General features: G+C 35.0%; 1 protein-coding gene across 2 annotated transcripts in view; it reads right to left on the reverse strand.

Moving 5' to 3' along the window:
* Positions 1–22,983, reverse strand: part of LOC132748683 (uncharacterized) — a 117,211-nt gene that overhangs the window by 56,352 nt on the left and 37,876 nt on the right. For both annotated transcript variants that reach the window (XM_060738298.1, XM_060738306.1), the window contains exons 3-4: positions 21,310–21,754; positions 7,213–7,291 (exon numbers count right to left, since the gene is read on the reverse strand). In XM_060738298.1, the coding sequence (XP_060594281.1) occupies positions 7,213–7,291; positions 21,310–21,754 (524 nt within the window). The remainder of the gene's footprint in view (positions 1–7,212; positions 7,292–21,309; positions 21,755–22,983) is intronic.

Below are 22,983 nucleotides of genomic sequence, written 5' to 3' on the forward strand. Positions count from 1 at the left end.
GTCTGGTACACAATGTTTCAAGCCAAATATCTAAGCTCTAGCCTTTTATCAATTTAGAGAAGTAGAATTTAACTAGAACTCCGCGAGTCGGATGTGTCGCCTTGTGAACAATATAGTTAACGAGAAATGGCAAAGACAAAAATGAAATTTGAAAATCAACAAAGGGCAATAACTCAACAAATAAGAATGCAGATCAGCAGTTTCTGTGCACTGCATTTCTTACCAATAAAATCTATCATCCTGTTAAGTTTCAAGTCTAAAGTTTTTATAATTTATGAGAAATGGCCTGGACAAAAATAAAGTATGAAATTAACAAAGGGCAATAACTCAAAAAATAATAAATGCAGAGTACCAGTTCTTGTGCACTGCACTTCTTCTTAATGAGATCTATCATCCTATGAAGTTTCAAGTCCATAGATTTTATACTTAAGGAAAAATGGGCCGGACAAAAATAAAGTATGAAAATAAACAAAGGGCAATAACTCAAAAAATAAGAAGTACAGAGTACCGGTTCTTGTGCACTGCACTTCGGGTCATTATGAGAAGCATGCATACCAAGTTTGAAGTCAATCCGACTTATAATGACTGACTTATGCTCCGGACAAGCTTTAGGGGGGGCCGACAACGACGCCGACACCGCCGACAAAAGTAACCCCTATATGTCGCCTTTTTCAAGGCGACACAAAAAGTCTGTGACAAAAATTGGCATGTTTATTTTGTTTTAAATAGAAATCCATACGTAGATTACAATAAACACAATAATAATGTTTTGAAAGCTGTCCTTTAATGAAAACAATATGATTAAGAAAATCGTTTTTAATGTAACACGATTGGTAATTTTCCGCTGTTCTTTTCGCCGATGACGTAGGAATATCTCTACCTAATTGTCTTGACCTTTCTATCAGTTTGACTCAAGTGTAAATATTTCTGGCTAATAAATCAAACTATCTATGTTTGTGTTTTACAAGTTTTTGTTATAAATAAAGATAAATTTATGTAAAAACAAAACTCAAGATTTTCTTTGAAATGTAAATGCTATAACTGAAGTGACCAATTACGCCGCGGATTTGTAAATAACCATTCAATTATTCAACTGAATTGTAAACAAATGAAGAAAGACAGGAAGAAAAAACAGACAAAAACATGATATAGACCATTATTTCTGTTACAAATTATGCAATTTACGGCAAATATATAATTTGTTTACTCAAAACATTATATTTGAACTATTCAATTTCAAACAATGTTCTTGAAAAACATCGTCAACCAGACGATTTCCTTCAACATGCTCAACATGCATAAATATCTTCTCAAAAACTAGAAATGTCCATAGGACACAGATGTCCCCCACACTACACTTTTTTGTCAATCTACTGACTCTAGGTCAAATACTTTTTAAGCTACGCACAAACAAGTTAAAAATTGCAAAATTATCAAGTCAATGGCAACTCCATGCTGCTCAAGCACCTTTAGAGCTTTCCGTGACACGAGAACGCACAAGTGGATGGACCGAGGACCCATAGTGCAGGCATAAAAATAAGCAAATATTAAGCAAAATCTAGACAAATGACTTAAAGTTCAATGTAATTTATGAAGGTCAAGGGTTGTTGGTGCGAAGTATGAAGCAAATGATCAATAAAAAAAGTTTGAGGACGACAATCGGAACGCCGGCATAACTGTAACAATATCTCTATTTTTAAGCGATAAAGACGAGCTAAGACAATTATTCATACCGATTTCAAATCTTTTTGCACTTAAAATGTTACCTGTGGAGTGCTTACAAGGTTTCTCAATAATTGGGCTGTGTGACCTAGTTTTACCACGTTCAAAATTGTTAAAGCAATTACTAGGACAAACAATCTTACCTAGTTTGGTAACATCTGAGACAAAAATATGACCACGAGACTGTAATTGAACAAGCAAATTCGTTGAATTTATATCCCCCGTCGAGTACTGGTTATTACTAACACAACAAATGAAGATATATATATATCTATATTATATATATTATATATTTATCATGATGTAATATGAGTTATATTCCTTGTACATAATAAATATTCAGGGCACTTACAGTCTTAATTAACGCGGTGTTGAATAGTAATATCTGGACATGGCAATGAGATATTAAAATTGCCTTTTTGTATCTATGGTTCCCATAAAGTTTTGTTGAAATCAATACAGCAGTTGCAAAGAAAAAGCAATATTGCTGTATATGTATACTACATAACTAATCAAGGGCCACAACTCTGTAATGAAGGGTCTGGTCTGAACAAGGCAACACATGATGCACATCTCATCTTGGTATTAATGCTTCCCATAAAGTTTAACAAGAGCCTGGGTTGAGCCGGGTAATGCTCCCCGAATGGGTTTTGGACACAGGAAAGTACACCTCTTGTAGTTTCAGAGTTATGTCCCTGGAAAAAGTTCAAAGTGCAATAACTCCAAAATTAGGAAAGGCAGAGTTACTGTTCTTTGCACTGCACTTCTAATCAATGTTATCTTTCAACTTACAAAGTTTCTTGTTGATATCTCTTATGGTTTCCGAGTTATATTCCGGACAACTTCAAAAAGTAAAAATTAACAAATGGCAATAACTCCAGAATTAGGCAAGGCAGAGTTATGATTTTCGTGCACTGCACATCTACCCATTGAAATACATCTACCTACAAAGTTTCATGTTGATATCTCTTATAGTTTTATAGCTATGTCCAGTACAAGATTTTTCTAAAAGGGGAGATAATTCAAAAATGAGGCTTAACAGAGTTATGGTTTTTTTTGCACTGCACTTCTACTCAATGAGATCTATCTACCTACAATGTTTCATCTTGATATCTCTTATAATTTTACAGTTATGTTCCGGACAAAGTTCATTGTTTAAATTAACAAAGGGCAAAAACTCCAAAATTAGGACAAAAAGAGTTATTGTTCTTATGAACTGCACATCTACCCATTGAGTTCTATTCACCTTCAAAGTTTCATGTTTATATCTCTTATAGTTTTAGAGTTATGCCCCGGACAAGATTTTTCTATAAGGGGAGATAATTCAAAAATGAGGCTTAACAGAGTTATGGTTCTTTTGCACTGCATTTCTACTCAATGAGATCTATCTACCTACAATGTTTCATCTTGATATCTCTTATAGTTTTAGAGTTATGTTCCGGACAAAGTTCAAAGTATTGAAATTAACAAAGGGCAATAACTCCAAAATTAGGACAAAAAGAGTTATTGTTCTTATGCACTGCACATCTACCCACTGAGATCTATTCACCTACAAAGTTTCATGTTGATATCTCTTATAGTTTTAGAGTTATGCCCCGGACAAGATTTTTCTATAAGGGGAGATAATTCAAAAATGAGGCTTAACAGAGTTATGGTTCTTTTGCACTGCACGTCTACTCAATGAGATCTATCTACCTACATTGTTTCATCTTGATATCTCTTATAGTTTTAGAGTTATGTTCCGGACAAAGTTCAAAGTGTTGAAATTAACAAAGGGCAATAACTCCAAAATTAGGACAAAAAGAGTTATTGTTCTTATGCACTGCACATCTACCCATTGAGATCTATTCACCTACAAAGTTTCATGTTTATATCTCTTATAGTTTTAGAGTTATGCCCCGGACAAGATTTTTTTATAAGGGGAGATAATTCAAAAACCGGGCAAAATAGAGTTGCGGTTCTTTGACACTGCACTCCCCCTCAATGCCCTCTACCACTGTATGAAGTTAAAACAAATTATCTCCAAAGGTTTTCAAGTTATGCTCCGGACAAGAAAACGGACGGACAGACGGACGGACGGACAGACGGACGGACGAACAAGGCGCCGACTATATGCTCCCCCGAAATTTTTCGGGGAGCATAATAAAATAAAGTAACGTTGACACAATTATTGTTCTATATGCATACTGCATAACTAACCAATGGCCATAACTCTAAGTTAGTGTCTTACCGGAACAAGGCGATATGTGCATCACCTCTTGGTATTGAAGGTTCAATAAAGTTTGCCCTATATGCATACTGCATAACTAATCAAGGGCAATTACTTTGAGTTAAAGTGTTTGACTGGAACACGGCAACGATATGCGCATCTCTTATTGGTATTGAAAGTTCTCATAAAGTTCCGTTGAATTCCAGCCAGTAGTTGCTGAGAAGTAGCACGGAAACGATTATTGCGCTATATGCATACTGCAGAACTGATCAAGGACCATAACTCTGAGTTAAAGTGTCTGACAGGAACAAGGCGACGATATGCGCATCTCCTCTTAGTATTGAAAGTTCCAATAATGTTTCGTTGAATTACAGCCAGTAGTTGCAAAGAAGTAGCATGAAAACGATTATTGCTCTATATGCATACTGTTTAACTTATCAAGGACCATAACTCTGAGTTAAGTGTCTGACCGGAACAAGGCGACGATATGCACATCTCCTCTTGGTATTGAAGGTTCCCGTAAAGTTTTGTTGAATTTGCAGAGAAGTAGCGCAGAAACAATTTTTGCACTATAATGGAAACTGCATAACTTATCAAGGGCCATAACTCTAAGTTAAAGTGTCTGACCGAGACAAGCATACGATATGCGCATCTCTTCTTAGTATTGAAGGTTCCCATAAAGATTCGTTGAATTCCAGCCAGTAGTTGCAAAGAAGTAGCACGAAAACGATTTCTACTCTATATGCATACTGCATAACTAATCAAGGGTCATAACTCTGAGTGAAAGTGTCTGACCAGAACTAACCGACGATTTGCGCATCCCCTCTTGTTATTAAAGCTTCCCATAAAGTTTCGTTGAATTCCAGCCAGTATTTGCAGAGAAGTAGCGCGGAAACAATTTTTGCTCTATATGCATACTGCATAACTAATCAAGGGCGATAACTCTGAGTTAAAAAGTTTTAGTAAAACAAACCGACGATATGCGCCTCGCATCTTGATATTGATGATTCCTATAAAGTTTCATTGAATTCCATTCAGTAGTTGCAAAGAACTAGCGCGGAAACGAAATTCGGAAGGACGGATGTACGGACGGAAGGACGGACGAATGACGCTCATAGAACATTTGATGTCCGCCCGGACGAATGGACGGGCGGAAAACGCAAAACAATATCCCCCTCAAGATTTTATCGGCGGGGGATAACTAAATGTGGGGAACAATGAACAACAGAGGACGGACATTTAATGGTCCTAAACGCTCTACCTGAGCCAGCTTATGTGAGGTAAGAAGTCAATGTAACAAAAGTGACCCTTCGTTATGCCATTTTAAAAACTCAGCAGTGATGTGATTATATATAAATTTTGTGAACATATGTAATGTTGTCAGTGTTGTTTGTATAACAGACCCTCAACGGGATGGTTTAATATAGCTTTATTTCATTTACACAGATACGCTCATAATCATGGATTCAACTACAACATCACCTAATCAGTGCTTGTCCTGCCAAAAAGATCAAGCTCTATAATGCGTAGTTTCAAAGAAGAAGATTTAAAAACATGTTCCTGTGGAAGTCTATGTAAACTCTGACCCCCAAAGCAGGACGATTTCTGACCAAGAGGCATGATTTGAATAATCTATTTGGATATTACTATTAAACATCACAAAGTTAACATCTAAGATAAAAGATATGTAGTTTCACAAAAAATTTAAATCCATTCTATGTTAAATTAGTGACTTCAAGACAGGGTCATTTTTTGACTCCGTGAGCATGGTACAGTTCCACTGGAAAATGCTACATACCAAATATCTTAGCTTCAGAATATCCTATTCCATCAACAAGTCGCCTCATGATAGCCATAGTCGGCTAAAAATCATTCAATCTAAAAACCTGTGTAATATGCACAAGAACATGAGCTGCCGACCAATCCTTTAAAGTTTCAATGAAATTGCATTAGTGGTATAACAGTAGTAGTCCGGACAAATTTTAAAATTTAAATCATTCAAGGGCCAAAACTCTGACAAAAATCAATGAACCGAAATATGTTACAAGACATGGTATTGAACATTTCCCTTAATTATTGATGAAATTGCGCCAGTAGTTTTCTGAGTAGACAGGACTAACTTCTGTGTAGCATCACAAAAAACACCATTTTTAATCAAGGGCAATAACTCAGCCACAAATCATTGAAGCGAAATACTTGTGAATTATGCAGAAGTACTGGATCAGCCAATCAATCCTGTAAAGATGTTTTAATGGTTGTCCGAAAAAAGTAGTCCGAACAAACTTTATAAACACCCTTTTCATTCAAGGGCCATAACTCAGCCAAAATTCGTTCATGCAAAAAAATGCGTGTTATATGTGCAAGTGCATGACCTAATCCTTTAAAGTTTCATTAAAATTGTTTGAGTGGTATAAGTGGAATCTGGACAAACATTAAAAACAAAAAAATAATTAAAGTGTCAGAACTCTGACAAAAATCATTGAACCATAAAATGTGATGATATGCAGAAATAGGCTTGGTACTGATCATTTCTGTAAAGTTAGGATTAAATTGCACCAGTAGTGGCAAGCTTAAGTGTATCGTATCTGGCAACACATAAAACACATTTTTATTCAAGGGCCATAACTCGTCCAAAATCATTCCATCAAAAATCAAAAATCATTTAACCGGAAAATAATGATGGATTTGGTACTGACCATTCATGTAAAGTTTGGATGAAATTTCCCCAGTAGTTTCTGAGCAGCAGTCTGGACAAGTTTTGTGACGGACAGACGACTGTTACTAAATAAATGTGGCTATGCTTTTGTTCTCTCCAAAAATATGCTTCGCCAGCCAGACAGACAGACTGGCAGACAGACGACAGAGAAGTGATCCCTATATGTCGCCACTATTCCGTAGAGGCGACACAAAAATGATTTAAATGCAATTTCCTATACAGGTTTAATTTGTTTATTAAGTAACTATCAGGGCAGATCCATTATTTACCCTATATCTTTTGTATTGGGTCAAAATCTTTCATTTTAAGTCTATTTTAAGAGCATGTGATCTACTTATGTATCAGAATAGGACCAGTTAAGAAGCTTTATAGTCAGTGATCAAAGGTTAATTCCTGTTAAGTGCTTAAACATAAAAAATATGGTTTAAGAGACGGTGTAAATCAATTGTGAATAATGACACAATGATAAAGCTCCACACCTGGAATCCTTTTTAAAAGTTACTCTGAGCTTAATAAAAAATAATATTTGGAAACGTTATAATGTAAAAATAATTTTTCTACTTACATTAGATAATACACTTGTCCCTGCATTTCCACCACGCCTATCTTCTTCTCGACATACTTTTGCAGAAACACTGGGAATCCTAAATTTAAATAACAAGAACCGGTTGAACCGGGTGATGCTCCCCGAGAAGGTTCTGGACACAGGAAGGTATAAAAAATTTAACAAAGGGCAAAAACTCCAAAATAAGGCAAGGCGGAGTTATGTTTTTTTCGCACTGCACTTCTATTCAATGAGATCTATCTATCTATAAAGTTTCCTGATGATATCAGAGTTATGTCCCGGGTAAAATTCAAAGTGCAAAAATGAACAAAGGGCAATAACTCCAAAATTAGACCAGGCTTTGTTTAGGTTCTTTAAGCATTTAAGCATTGACAAAAGTCAAAAAGGAAAAATAAACTAAAAGGCAATAACTTCAAAATAAGGCAAGGTAGAGTAATAATTCTTAAGCACTGCACTTTCACCCAATGAGATCTATCTATCTACAAAGTTTTATGTTGATATCTCTTATAATTTTAGAGTAATGTCCCGCATAAAGTTCAAAGTGTCAAAATGAACAAAGGGCAATAACTCCAAAAGTAGGAAAGACAGTGTAACAGTTCTTGTGCACTGCAAACCTACTTAATGAGATCTATCTACCTACAAAGTTTCATGTTGATACCTCTTATACTTTAATAGTTGTGTCCTGGACAAAGTTCAAAGTGTGAAAAAAACAAAGGGGGATAATTAAAACAAGAGCGATCAGTAATCACATGTGTCGCCTCATGATGGCCAATTTCATGTTGGGACAAATTTTGTGACAGAAGGACAGACAGATGGACAGTGCACAACTAGACTTGGTACTGATCATTCCTGTAAAGTTTGGATAAAATTGTACCAGTAGTTTATGAGGAGTAGTCCGGACAAGCTTTTGCGTATCTGGCAACACACAGAAAAAAAACACCTTTTAATCAAAGGGCCATAACTCAGCCAAAAATTATTCAACCGGAAAACCCGTGCAATATGTGCAAGAACTTGAGCTACAGATCAATCCTGTAAAGTTTCATTGAAATTGCATGAGTGGTATAAGAGAAGTAGTCCGGACAAATTTAAAAATAAAAATTATTAAAGGGCCATAACTCAAACAAAAAACATTGAACCAGAAAATGCTGACAATATGCACAACTAGACTTGGTACTGATCATTCCTGTAAAGTTTGGATGAAATTGCACCTGTAGTTTAATGAGGAGTAGTCCTGACAAGCTTTTTGTGTATCTGGCAACACACAGAAAAAAGAATCTTTTTATCAAAGGGCCCATAACTCGGCCAAAAATCATTCACCGGAAAACCCTTGCAATATGCGCAAAGGACTTGAGCTACCAGATCAATCCTGTAAAAGTTTCATAGAAATTGCGTTAGTGGTATAAGAGAAGTAGTCCGGACAAACTTTAAAATTGAAATTATTAAAGGGCCATAACTCTGCCAAAAATCATTGAACCGGAAAATGTTGACAATATGCACAACTAGATTTGGTACTGATCATTCCTGTAAAGTTTGGATGAAATTGCACCAGTAGTTTATGAGAAGTAGTCCGGACAAGTTTTGTGACGGACGGACAGACAGACAGACGGACAGACAGACGACGGAGAAGTGATCCCTATCCCTACAAAAATTAGGCAAGGCACAGTTACAGTTCTTGTGCACTGCACACCTACTCAATGAGATCTATCTTCCTACAAAGTTTCATGTTGATACCACTTATAGTTTAAGAGTTATGTCCCGGACAAAGTTCAAAGTGTAACAAGAGGGCAGGGCCAAGATGAGGTCGCTCACCTGTATATAGCCCCCACCCCTCCCCCAGGGCCAATTTTAACCCACGGGCTTTTATTTGTTTATTTAAACAGACTTGTAGACACCTATAAAAAGATGTTTCATGCTAAACATCTAAGTTCTAGCTCATTGGGTTTTTTAAAAGAAGATTTTTTTAAGTTTTCACTATACACATATATATAAAAACAATGACACCCCTGGGGCAGGGCCAGTTTTGACCCCTGGGCTTTTATTTGAACAAACTTTGTAGATATTTACTAAAAGATGTTTCATGCTAAATATCTAAACTCTAGCTATGTGGGTTTTTTCAAAGAAGATTTTAAGTTTTTGCTATACACATATAAGGAAATTCAATGACCCCCGGGGCGGGGCCAATTTTTACCCCGAGGCTTTTATTTGAACAAACTTTGTAGACACTGATTAAAACATGTTTCATGCCAAATATCTTAGCTCTAGCTCTTTGGGTTCTTTAAAAGAAGATTTTTTAAAGTTTTTACTATATGCATATAGGGAAAATCAATGACACCCTGGGGCGGGGCCAATTTTGACCCCAGGCTTTTTTCTTAACAAACTTGGTAGACACTCACTAGAAGATGTTTCATGCCAAATATCTTAGCTCTAGCTCTTTGGGTTCTTTAAAAGAAGATTTTTTAATTTTTTAGTAAAAACTTAAAAAATTACAATATGCATATAGGGAAAAACAATGGCCCCTCTTGGGCGGGGCCAATTTCGACCCCAGGGCTTTATTTGAACAATTTTGGTAGACACTCAATAGAAGATGTTTCATGTCAATTATCTAAGCCCTAGCTCTTAGGGTTGTTTAAAAGAAGATATTTAAAGATTTTTCTTTCGGTTGCCATGGCAACCAGAGTTCTGCATGGAATTAAATTTTTTGAACAATTTTTAAAGGTGACCACCAAAGGAACATTCCTGTGAAGTTTGGATGAAATTGGCTTAGTGGTTTATGAGGAGATGTCATCTAAAGCAAAAGTTTACGGTCGGACGGACGACGGACAGACGACAGACGGACGCCGGACGAAAAGCGATCACAAAAGCTCACCCTGTCACTTTGTGACATTTGAAATAAAAATAAACAAAGGGGAATAATTCAAAAATAAGGCAAGGCAGAGTTATGGTTTTTGTGCACTGCACACCTACTCAATGAGATCTATCTACCTACAAAGTTTCATGTTGATACCTCTTATACATTTAGAGTTATGTCCCGGACAAGTTCAAAGTGTAAAAATAAACAAAGGGGGATAATTCAAAAATAAGGCAAGGCAGAGTTCCGGTTCTTGTTCACTGCACATCTACTCAATGAGATCTATCTACCTACAAAGTTTCATGTTGATATCTATTATAGTTTTAGAGTTATGTCCTGGACAAAGTTCAAAGTGTAAAATAAACAAAGGGGAATAATTCAAAAATTAGGCAAGGCAGAGTTACGGTTCTTGTGCACTGCACACTTACTTAATGAGATTTATCTAGCTACAAAGTTTCATGTTGATACCTCTTATACTTTTAGAGTTATGTCCCGGACAAAGTTCAAAGTGTAAAATAAACAAAGGGGAATAATTCAAAATAAGGCAAGGCAGAGTTACGATTCTTGTGCACTGCACACTAACTCAATGAGATCTATCTACTTACAAAGTTTCATGTTGATACCTCTTATACTTTAAGACTTATGTCCCGGACAAAGTTCAAAGTGTACAAATTAACAAAGGGGAATAATTCAAAAATAAGGCAAGGCAGAGTTACGGTTCTTGTGCACTGCACACCTACTCAATGAGATCTATCTACCTAAAAAGTTTCATGTTGATACCTCTTGTTGTTTCAAAGTTATGTCCCGGACAAGAAAAGGGGACGGACGGACGGACGGAAAGACGGACGGACGGACAAGGCGGCGACTATTTGCTCCCCCGAAATTTTTTCAGGGAGCGTAAAAATATGCTAATTAAACCCAGACTGAATTAAATGGCCCTTAACACAGACAATTATGCAGAGCTGGCCCGGCTTTCACGAACGTTCTCAAACTGAGATAAATCTCAACTTAACATTGTCTCCAATCTGACTGAGACTCTTACTCACCTGAGAAAAAATCTCAAGTTGGCTTTCGCTAAACTTTTTCTCAAAATTTGAGAATTTTCTCAACTGAGACTGCTTTTTCTCAAGACATAAGCGGCTATCTTAAAACTTCAATCTTAGTGTGCATTGTTGACGGGCTTCTAAAACTTATCTATGGAGGTTTTTTTGTTACAAAGTATACAGTTGCTATTTAATGTAAAATGTTACACAGATATATCTTTCTTGTTTTATTAACAAAAAAAAAACAACAACAACAAAAAACACTATGAATCAAATGTGTGAATATTTGTATGCTAATGAACAAGAATGAATGTAGATCTTCATATTTTTTGCAAACAGTATTTTAAATGAAAACGAAAAAAAATTCAATAAATTATATTAGAGCCGCGTCATGACAAAACCAACATAGTGCGTTTGCGACCAGCATGGATCCAGACCAGCCTGCGCATCCGCGCAGTCTGATCAGGATCCATGCTGTTCGCTGTCAGTTTCTCCACTTGAAATAGAGTTGATAAGCAAACAGCATGGATCATGATCAGACTGCACGGATGCGCAGGCTGGTCTGGATCCATGCTGGTCACAAACCCATTATGTTGGTTTTGTCGTGACACGGCTCATTTAGTATGTTTAGTGAGACGCCATAATTTCATGACGTCATTAATTAGCGAGCATGATGTCACCCACAATAATCAGTTAACACATTACTTAATATATGAAATAAATAGGAACTTTATTTGCCAAAAAGGTCAAATTATGTTTATTTATAAAATAACCATGCAGAAAGTAAAAATACCCATGATAATAGATTTAATAATTTAGCTTCACTGAGACATAATCTGAGACAGCCAAACATTGTCTCAATATATCTGAGAAAAATCTCAAATTTTTAGTTGACATTTTTCTTAATTTCCGAGTTGAGAAAAATCCCAGATTTGAGCTGAGATTTTGACTTTGAGAACGTTAGTGAAAGTCGGGCCAGTACAGGTTTAATGTTGTTTGATTCCCAACCATAATGAATGAAAGAATTTGTCTCAGATTTTTGACATCGCTTGAAAGACAGCACACACATGTAGCTCTTAGAAGGAATCTATTTGTAAAATTTTAAGATGACATAATTTTCAAATAAAGGGAACAAATATTTACGTTTTGAGTTGTCACATGATTGCATTAATGTATTTATTTTTTATTTCCGTTTACATATTTCTACATACATAGTAACTATGACCATGGCCAAAATTCTAGTAAGTAAAAAAACTATCCAAAATGTACCAGTACTATTCACTCAGTTACGGAAGAAACAATTGCAAGAATAAATAAAAACATATACAGTACATAACATCACAGTGCCATGACCTTTCTATAAAAAAATATAGGTCGGCATGTCTTTGCTTTTTAATGAAATTGAAAAGTATTTAACTTGCTACTAAAAGTAAAGTTAATACATTAATAAAAAGTTTTAAAAAAGTAATATTTATTTGCAAGACCTTGAACTACGTGACCTAAAATTCAATCCAAAGTTAAAGTTACACCCAGGGTATGGTATGTTAAATATAAACAAGAAGGCCATGATGGCCCTATAAAAACGCTCACCTAAAAATTGAGACGCTTAATGGAACAAGTTATGTTGTTTACTTTGAGTAAAAAGCAGATATAATCTTAAACTGAATAATATTGTTCATATCAGCACCTGCAGTACTGCTTTACTAGTTTTTGCTTAAAGAAAACCTATAATCAAACTTGAGCTAGAAATCATTTAAACAACCTTGCTGACATTTCCAAAACATTTGGGCTGAAAATATAACATTGATAGTACTTGCAATTTTTACCATTTTCGGGCTTTGTAGTCTAGTTTTTGACCAAAGATTACCGACGAAAAAGGACGAAAGGACGAGCGGACAATGCGGCCACTAAATATTCTTCTTTCGGGGAGCATAAAAATTAAATAAGCCCTTGGGCGGGACCAATTCTGACCCCAGTCTATAATTTGAACATTTTTGTAGATTTTCTTTACGTGATGATACACACAAAATGCACTATGTCTAAGCTCTAGAAAAAGTTGACAATGGATGGAAACCGCTATTGTTAAGCGGTATTTTAACAAGAGCCACCGCCGGGCGGGGGCAACGCTCGACTTTTTACTTTCTCTAAAAGCAAACAAAAAATGTTTGAACAAAGTCTTAACGTTTCCTTTTTATAAATTTAATCGGTCCGTCTTGTCACGGTAGTTTTGTCTATATATTTTGTATATATAAATATACCTATTTATATATAATTATATATCAATAGAAACACGCAATTCTATAAATAGAAAATTCTATAAAAAGAAACAGGCAATTCTATAAATAGAAACACGCAATTCTATCAATAGAAAATTCTATAAATATAGATATATACTGGTGGTGGTGACACGTGGTGGTAGTGACACGTGGTGACAGGTGGTGGTGAACATTTCTATAAAGTTTCGTTAAATTTGCTCAACACGTAAAGGCGATATGCTCCGGACAAAACATTTGTCACACCCATAGTCATGATAATGACCTTTTGTTTTTCAATCCCTCAATAAATGATGTATATATGGTACATGTACATAATTTCATATTTTTATCAAAACTTTGATACCTATGTGTGACCTTGACCTTGCGGGCAGGAACCTAAATTTTGCACTTTACACTCCGCCTTACAACGGTTAACATTTCTGCCAAGTTATATTGAAATTCCTCTTTGCATGTATAAGTTTTGATCAGGACAAGCGTTTTTTACATGACCTCAAAGTTTGACCTTGACCTTTGACCTAGAGACCTGATTCATGTGCGCAACACAGCTTGTCATAATGGTGAACATTTCTATAAAGTTTCATTAAACGTTCCTCTATGCGTGTAGCACATACGCCCTAGACAAAATTTCTATATTTTTATCTTTAGTAACCTCCACTTGCATATATAAATCCAAAATACATGTTTCACACCCGTAGTCATGATTATCCCGTGATAAATAATGACTAAATGGTCCGAATACACATTTTCATATTTTTATTTGAACTTTGACCGCTATGTATGGCATTGACCTTTGTCACAGGGACCAAAATTTGCACGCACACTCTATCTCACAATGGTCAATTTGCGCAACTTATATTGAAATCCCTATATATGCATGTAGAAGCTTTACTCCGGACAAGCGTTTTTCAATGACCTCTAATTGTGAGTTAAACCATTTACCTGTAGATCTGGTTCATGAGTGCGATACAGCTTCTCGTAGTGTTTAACATTTTTAGGAATTTTTACAAAAATCTTCCATGCGTTTTTATATCAATATGTGCAAGTGCAAGGCCACTAAAGATAAAAACGTTTTTCAAACGGGCGTATAAAAGGTAAACATTTATTCTAGAACTTAAATTAAATACATAATTACATTCTTGACTTTAAGTTTAGTGCAAATCTGAACTATCTTTAATTAAAATACTTTTGCACAGGTTTTATGGATAAAAAGGACAAATTTCATGTTATTAAAGTATAATAATGTTATTCGTGATAGTTTAGTTTTGTAAAATAAAGAGCCATGTTAATATAGCCATCCCCGCCGAATGTGTTTTTGCTCATTGGAAGAATACATATGTAGAAAGGAAGAATAATTCAATTTTATGAGGTCTTTTGGTATTGAAAACTGATGGCTGAAGTGATTACAGATTTGAAACCTATATGAATACTGATGGCTTAAAATAACAAAGGACAATAAAAGAAAAATAATGCAGGGTAGGTTATCATTCTTGTGTGCTGCACTCCTCCTCAATGAGATCTATCCACCTATGAAGTTTCAAATTGATACCTCTAACACTTTTGAAAAATAACAAAAGCAAAAACTCAAAAATTATAAAGAGTAGAGTTATCATTACCCTATTGCGCACAGCATTCCTCCTACATAAAATAAATTCACCTATGAAGTTCCATGTTGACATATTAAATATTTTTTTACTCAGGTGAAAAATAAAGTATGAAAAATAACAAAGGGCAGGAGTTATCACTCTTGAGCCCTGCACACAATGTGAATGGGATATATCCACCTATGAAATTTCATGTTGATATCGCAAAGGCTTTTTGAGTTATGCTCTAGACAAAAATTGTGTTTTTGAAAAATAACCTAGGGCTATAACTGAAAAATTTTGCAGGGTGGAGTTATCATTATTGTGCACTGCACTCCTCCTAAATATGATCTATCCATCTATGAAGTTTCAAGTTGTTAAATCTAATACTTTTTGATATAAGCTCCGGACAAAAAGTATGAAAAATAACAAAGGGCAATAACTCAAAAATTATAAAGGGTAGGGTTATCATTCTCCACAGCATTCCTCTTCAATTAAATCTACCTACCTATGAAGTTTCATGTTGACATCTCATAGACTTTTTGAGTAATGCTCCACTTAGGTAAAAAAATAATTATGAAAAATTACAAAGGGCAATATCTCAAAAATTATGAAATAAAGAGTTATCATTTTTGTGCATTGCACACATCCTGAGTGAGATCTATCCACCTATGAAGTTTTGTGATGATATCTCAAAGGCTTTTTGAGTTATGATGTGGACAAATATTAAGTGTGAAAAATAACAAGGGCAAAAAATGAAAAAATATGCAAGGAAGAGGTATCATTCTTGTGCAGTGTACTCCTTCTTAATATGATCTATAAACCGATGAAGTTTCAAGTTGATACCACAAATACTTTTTGAAATATGCTCCGTACAAAAAATGTGGGACGGATAGAAGGACTGACGGACGGAGACTATTTCTATATCCCCCGCCGAAAGGCGCGGCGGGGGATAATAAACGGGAAAAGGTGACTTTTAATGCAGTACTAAGCTGTATAATTGTTAACATATAAGTTTAACACTGAACTCAATTATTTTTGAAGCAGATTTGTGGAGATTTTTTTTTTTAAAAAGTAAACTCCAAATATAATATTATTTATTTTCAAAACGTCTTAAAGTATAAGTTAAATGTTGATCCCGTTTATTTGGCCCCGGGACATACTTGCAATTAGCAGCAGCCAGTATAACAACTTTTATTGGGGACTTGTGATCATTCCTATTTAGTTTCAGAGGAGACGATGACTCACAATAGCTCAGCACGAGCACATTCTGCTCAGATGAGCCAAAAGTAGAATTATAAAGCTATAAAAACAATACAGTAATGCAATGAAATGTAGACAGTTAAATGGTATTCTTACGAAGGCAGTGCTTGAGGCATGGAAAGTTACTGGCATTATACTACTGCTATTTACAATCTTATTCAAATGAAGCTTGTATCTTAAGAAATTTACCACTGCCCGTTTGGGTATTGCTCAAATTCTTTTTCTTTTATTTTTCTTTTTTTTTTGTTGTTGTTTTTTTCTAAGGTTCCCCAGCATTTTAGGGAAGATTCTTTTCTCAGTACCGGTCTTTTCCAGTATTCGGTCTCACCCAGTCTATTGTGACCGGGATTTACTAAAGAGAAGAGTATCATATTTACCGACCCTGTCAATGCCGGTCTTTTAATTTTTTTTATTTTTTTTTTTGTAAAAATGGGTTGATCTTTGTAGATGAAAAAGGGTGTTGATATAAGATATATTTATTTTCGTATATAATGTATTTGTTTTCAATTAAGGTATGACCATCCTAACGAGCAATATCAGGAACTGAAAAATTGACAACATAGGTAAGATATATACCTCAAATGACACATGTATGTAAAATTTAAACAAACTTTACCGTACGAAAATCGAGTTATTGCAACTTTTCTGAATTTAATCTTGGCTGTTAGAAGGACCCTTTTTCAGAAATAAGGAACCTTTAAATAATCTACATTATCATCCTTATAAAATATGTTTTCTCATCAATCTTTGGTAAGAAACACAATGTAACATTCATCTATTAATCCACAAAAGCAAAATGATTGTTTCTACTCAAAATATATGAAATATGTGTAAAAATGTTACCCTACCCACCCATTTTAGCATCTGTTTGATCAATTTCCTGCTTAGAGAGCCTAATTAAAAAATCCCTAAAATTTGCTAAAATGAGTGCCAGTTTTTAAAGTTTCCCTAAATTTTTCAAAAGTAAATTGGTTGATCTTGTAAAATATCAAATACTTTTACCGTCTTATTTTGATTTTATTGCACTTTGAAAATGACAGGTACCATATTTGTCATTAAATTTGGCATTAATCAGCCAATAAATACCTATGTCAATTAAATAATCAAACACTTTTTTGTTCCCAAAAGGGACATAAGAGATACATGAATTATGTTCAAAGAAAGAATGAAAAGGAAAAAAAGTTGACCCTTCTGGAACTTGAACCCACGGCCCTAAGTTTTAATGTATTTTACTCTTCAAAGTGGAGGTAATGCATTAGGATGGTCAAGCCTTAATTGTTGTATACTAAGTATTTTTGTAGTTTTTATTTATTTGTTTTAATCAAAGATTATAAATCATGTAAATGTAAAAGCATATTAATTAAAACTTACATGATATAAAAATGTATTATATAACAAGATATGTTTGTAAAACATGTATGCCCCCTATCAGCAGCCAATAAGTCATGTGATAAGGTTATTATGCATGACTTCTGACCCAGTGATCAAACAATTAATAAGGGTTATAAAGTACCTACAAGGTCAATGTGACCTTGACCTTTGACCCCTTGACCCAAAACTCAATAGGGGTCATCTGCTGGTCATGACCAATCACCATGCCAAGTTTGAAGTTCTTTAGGCCTAAGGGTTCTCTTATTATTGATCGGAAACCGTTTTTAACATACAAGGTCAATGTGACCTTGACCTTTGACCCCAAAATCAATAGGGGTCATCTGCTGGTCATTGACCAATCATCACACAAAGTTTTGAAGTTCCTAGGCCTAAGCGTTTTTTAAGTTAATTTGATCGGAAACCGTTTTTACCTACAAGGTCAATGTGACCTTGACCTTTTGACCCCTTGACCCCAAAATCAATAGGTCATCTGCTGGTCATGACCAATCACCATAACCAAGTTTGAAGTTCCTAGGCATAAGGGTTCTTAAGTTATGTGATCGGAAAGCATTTTTACCGTACAAGGTCAATGTGACCTTGCCCTTTAACCCCTTAACCCCAAAATCAATAGGGGTCATCTGCTGGTCATGACCAATCACCATACCAAGTTTGAAGTTCCTAGGCCTAAGGGTTCTTTTAGTTATTTGATCGGGAAACCGTTTTTACCTAAAGAGGTCAATGTGGACTTTGACCTTTGACCCCTAGACCCCAAAATCAATAGGGGTCATCCTACTGATCATGGACCAATCACCATCTCAAGTTTTGAAGTCCCTAGGCCTAAGGGTTCTTTCCATTATTGATCGGGAAACCGTTTTTAACCTACAAGGTCAATGTGACCTTGACCTTTGACCCCTTTAACGCCAAAATCAATAGGGGTCATCTGATTGGTCATTGAACCAATCACCATAACCAAGTTTGAAGTTCCTAGGCCTAAGGTTCTTTTGTTATTGATCAGAAACCGTTTTTAATTAAAAAGGTCAATGTGACCTTGACCTTTGACCCCTTGACCCCAAAATCTATACAGATCATCTACTAATCATGACCAATCACCATACCAAGTTTGAAGTTCCTAGGCCTTAAGGTTCTTTAGTTATTGATCGGAAACCGTTTTTACCTACAAGGTCAATGTGACCTTGACCTTTGACCCCTTGACCCCAAAATCAATAGGGGTCATCTACTGATCATGACCAATCACCATACCAAGTTTGAAGTTCCTAGGCCTAAGGGTTCTTTTGTTTTTGATCAGAAACCGTTTTTAATTAAAAGGTCAATGTGACCTTGACCTTTGACCCTTGACCCCAAAATCTATACGGGTCATCTACTGATCATGACCAATCACCATACCAAGTTTGAAGTTCCTAGGCCTTAAGGTTCTTTAAATATTGATCGGAAACCGTTTTTACCTACAAGGTCAATGTGACCTTGACCTTTGACCCCTTGACCCCAAAATCAATAGGGGTCATCTACTGATCATGACCCAATCACCATACCAAGTTTGATGTTCCTAAGCCTTAAGGTTCTTTAGGTATTGATCGGAAACCGTTTTACCTACAAGGTCAATGTGACCTTGACCTTTGACCCCTTGACCCCAAATCAATAGGGGTCATCTACTGATCATGACCAATCACCATACCAAGTTTGAAGTTCCTAGGCCTGAAGGTTCTTTAGTTATTGATCAGAAACCGTTTTTGCTTACAAGGTCAATGTGACCTTGACCTTTGACCCCTTGACCCCAAAATCAATAGGGGTCATCTACTGGTCATGACCAATCACCATACCAAGTTTGAAAATCCTAGGCCTTAAGGTTCTTAAGTTATTGATCGGAAACCGTTTTTGCATTCAAAGGTCAATGTGACCTTTGACCTTTGACCCCTTGACCCCAAAAATCAATAGGGGTCATCAACTGGTCATGACTAATCACCATATCAAGTTTGAAGTTCCTAGGCCTTAAGGTTCTTTAGTTATTGATCAAAACCGTTTTTTTGCTTTTCAAGGTCAATGTGACCTTGACCTTTGACCCCTTGACTCCAAAATCAATAGGGGTCATCTACTGGTCATGACCAATCACCATACCAAGTTTGAAGTTCCTAGGCCTTAAGGTTCTTTAGTTATTGATCGGAAACCGTTTTTGCTTTCAAGGTCAATGTGACCTTGACCTTTGACCCCTTGACCCCAAAATCAATAGGGGTCATCTACTGGTCATGACCCAATCACCATACCAAGTTTGAAGTTCCTAGGCCTTAAGGTTCTTTAGTTATTGATCGGAAACCGTTTTGCTTTCAAGGTCAATGTGACCTTGACCTTTGACCCCTTGACCCCAAAATCAATAAGGGTCATCTACTGGTCATGACCAATCACCATACCAAGTTTGAATTTCCTATGCCTAAGGGTTCTTTAGTTATCACTCGGAAACCATTTGGTCTACGGACCGACGGACCGACGGACCGACAAGTGCAAAGCAATATACCCCCTTTTTTTTCAAAATGGGGGCATAATAATGTTACTTAACCACCCTTCCTTTTTCAATTATCATGACTTTTTGTCTTTTTTAAGGTAAATAAAGAATTTGAAATGTGTATGATTTTGATGTTGTGTTGTTATAATTGTCAATGAAATTGTTGTAAAATGATTGACGATATATCATGCCGATTTTACTAAAAATATGCAACAGTCATCTTTGTCAAATTATAAATATAATTGCTAGTTTTTTTATAATTTCATAAATGTTACATGTGATTATTAATGCCAACTGATATAAACAATCATTTATAATATGTTTATGTAACGTATGATCAACACCACACTTGTTTATTGTCCCTTATTATGTATTCGCTAGTGGCGAAGTCCCTATCATTAAATATCTTAAGATATCAGTTCACACTTAGTAAAAATATGACACTGATTATATGACTATGTTGATCATGTTAACATAACTGTTTAAATATACAATAATTGTAATATCTATTCTAATATGTTTTTCCTACATCTTTTATGAATAATGTTTTCTTTCTCTTTTTGTGTTTCAGGGCTATTTTAATACTGATTACGTTTACTTCTATTTTTTTATCAAAATTGTAAAATAAATTTTAAAAACGCATTGTAATATTGACCGACGATTTCTATTCTAAAATTAATTGGAAAAAGTCAGTAAATTATTGTAAATCTTTCAATAAATTATATTGATTTTTCTTAAACCATTTATTTTACTTTATTATTGTTTCCAAATTTTCACTGTTGAATAATTCAGAACATCTAATTTGTAACTTAGAATTAGTCCTCAGAGCCTTTACTAGTAGTGCATATTATATTAAGACCTTTTTATTTAATTATCTATAATTATATTTATCTTATATAAATAAAATGAAACATGTTATTGTTATTTATAGAATTGTATGTTTATATATAATAATAAATAAATTTGAGAGTTGATCAGTGTGTTAATTAATTGTGGTAACCAAACTAAGTGACAAACATTCATTTTTTTTGCGGAAAATCTCATTAATTTGTTACGATATCAAATAAAATGATACTATTCGCAGGTCTATAGTAAATTCCGGTTAAAACAGATCGGGACAGACAGGGAATTTCCGGAAGGAGACCGGCGAATAGTAAACCCCGCATTTTTAGTGTATACTAATACGTTTGTACGTTCTTACCCTCCAGAATCAGAAGAATTCTCTGAAGTTAACCCTTGTTTGCCAAGCTCTTTTTTCCACTTCTTTCTTTCCGTATCAGACATAACAACAGAAATGTTTATTTCCAGTTTCGAATAAAACCCACATTTCGACAGTATATCTTGCTCTTGAAAGAATGTACTTATTGCATATGATAATCCATTCTTTGAATCTTGTTGAACTGGTTTAGTATATTCAGCCAATTTGTCAAAATCATCTAAACTTGATACTGAAAGTTCTAGTTTTATGTCATGATTTTTGTCTTTTGTTATGCTTACAACTTTACAAAATTTAATATTTTCAACAATATCTAGACGTTTTGCAAACAAGGGAAGGACCGTCTTAATACACTCATAAATCTTCTCACGTTGCCAAGGCTTAATTTTTACTTTTGGCGTTGTTGACAGTCCAACAAGCAGAGAAAACTCTGAAAAGAAAAATGGAAAAAAAATATATACACTTTTTAACAAGACAGACATGATGGCCCGTACAATATACTGCTCACGGTAAAAACCATATATAACTCATGACAAAATTCAATGAACCAAGAAATGTCGATTAGAAGTACAACAAGACATGGTATTGATCATTCCTGTAAAGTTTTGATGAAATTGCACCCGTAGTTTTCGAGGTGTAGTCCAGACTACCGTCTTTTAAGCTGGCAACACAAATAATCACCTCCAGTACGAAAACTTCCGCCCTGACTGTAGGTGGAATCCGCATGTAGTAAAGCGGATTCCGCCTTAAACTGAATACAGTTGAATATTGCTTCTTAGGTGGACCTTAAGCAGAATATGGTACGAAATATTTAAATGAGCTAAGGTGGAATCCGCCTATCTAGACGGATTCCGCCTTAGCTCATTTAAATATTCCGCTTAAGGTCTGGCTATGTCGCCGGATTTCGCCTACCTTAGGCGGACTCCGCCGACTCTAGGCAGAAAAAAATCATAGGCGGAAAAATTTCCGCCTTGACACAAATAAAAAATTATGCCTTATTTTTCTTAAGCGGAAAAAATTCCTGCTTACTGGATTTTAGTTTTAAAAAATCCGCCTAGCAATTTTGGAACAAATTTTTTAGAAAGTTTTTGAAATCATAAGAATTAACTTTATGCCAAGAATCATTTAATAACAAGCAATTATCATAGTATTGCAAGCAATCCATAAGTCCCCTACCGGTTAGAACCCCAGCAACATTCTGATGGGCCATTGGCCATTCAATTTTACCAGTGAATGAATGACATGAATGAACTTAAATCATTTGAGTTCTAAATTTGTCTATATCACAGTAATGTGTTAAGTTTCCCTGCCTAGTAAGGAAATTATATTTATACAACCTTGTCATATTATTTTAAAGTAAATCCTTTAAGGAATGAAGAAGTTCCAGTAAATATTACCATTTTATCGAAAAAAATCTAATTTAAAGGGGGGCATAATTCTGGAAATAGTCTTGCTAGAGTGTTTAACCTTCTCAAAAATGTTGAGTGATAATAAGAAACATATATATGAAGTTTGAAGTAAATACATTAGGAAATAAAGAAGTTATTTAAAAAATACAACATCTTTTTATAAAAAATCTAAGTTCAAGGGAGGAAATACTGATAATTTTTGTGCTAGAGTTGTAAACCTTGTCACATATGATGTGGTTGATGACCAAAA

The sequence above is a fragment of the Ruditapes philippinarum genome, unplaced genomic scaffold, assembly GCF_026571515.1.
Source record: "Ruditapes philippinarum isolate M1 unplaced genomic scaffold, ASM2657151v2 ctg130_1_1_1_1, whole genome shotgun sequence".
Lineage (NCBI taxonomy): Eukaryota > Metazoa > Mollusca > Bivalvia > Venerida > Veneridae > Ruditapes > Ruditapes philippinarum.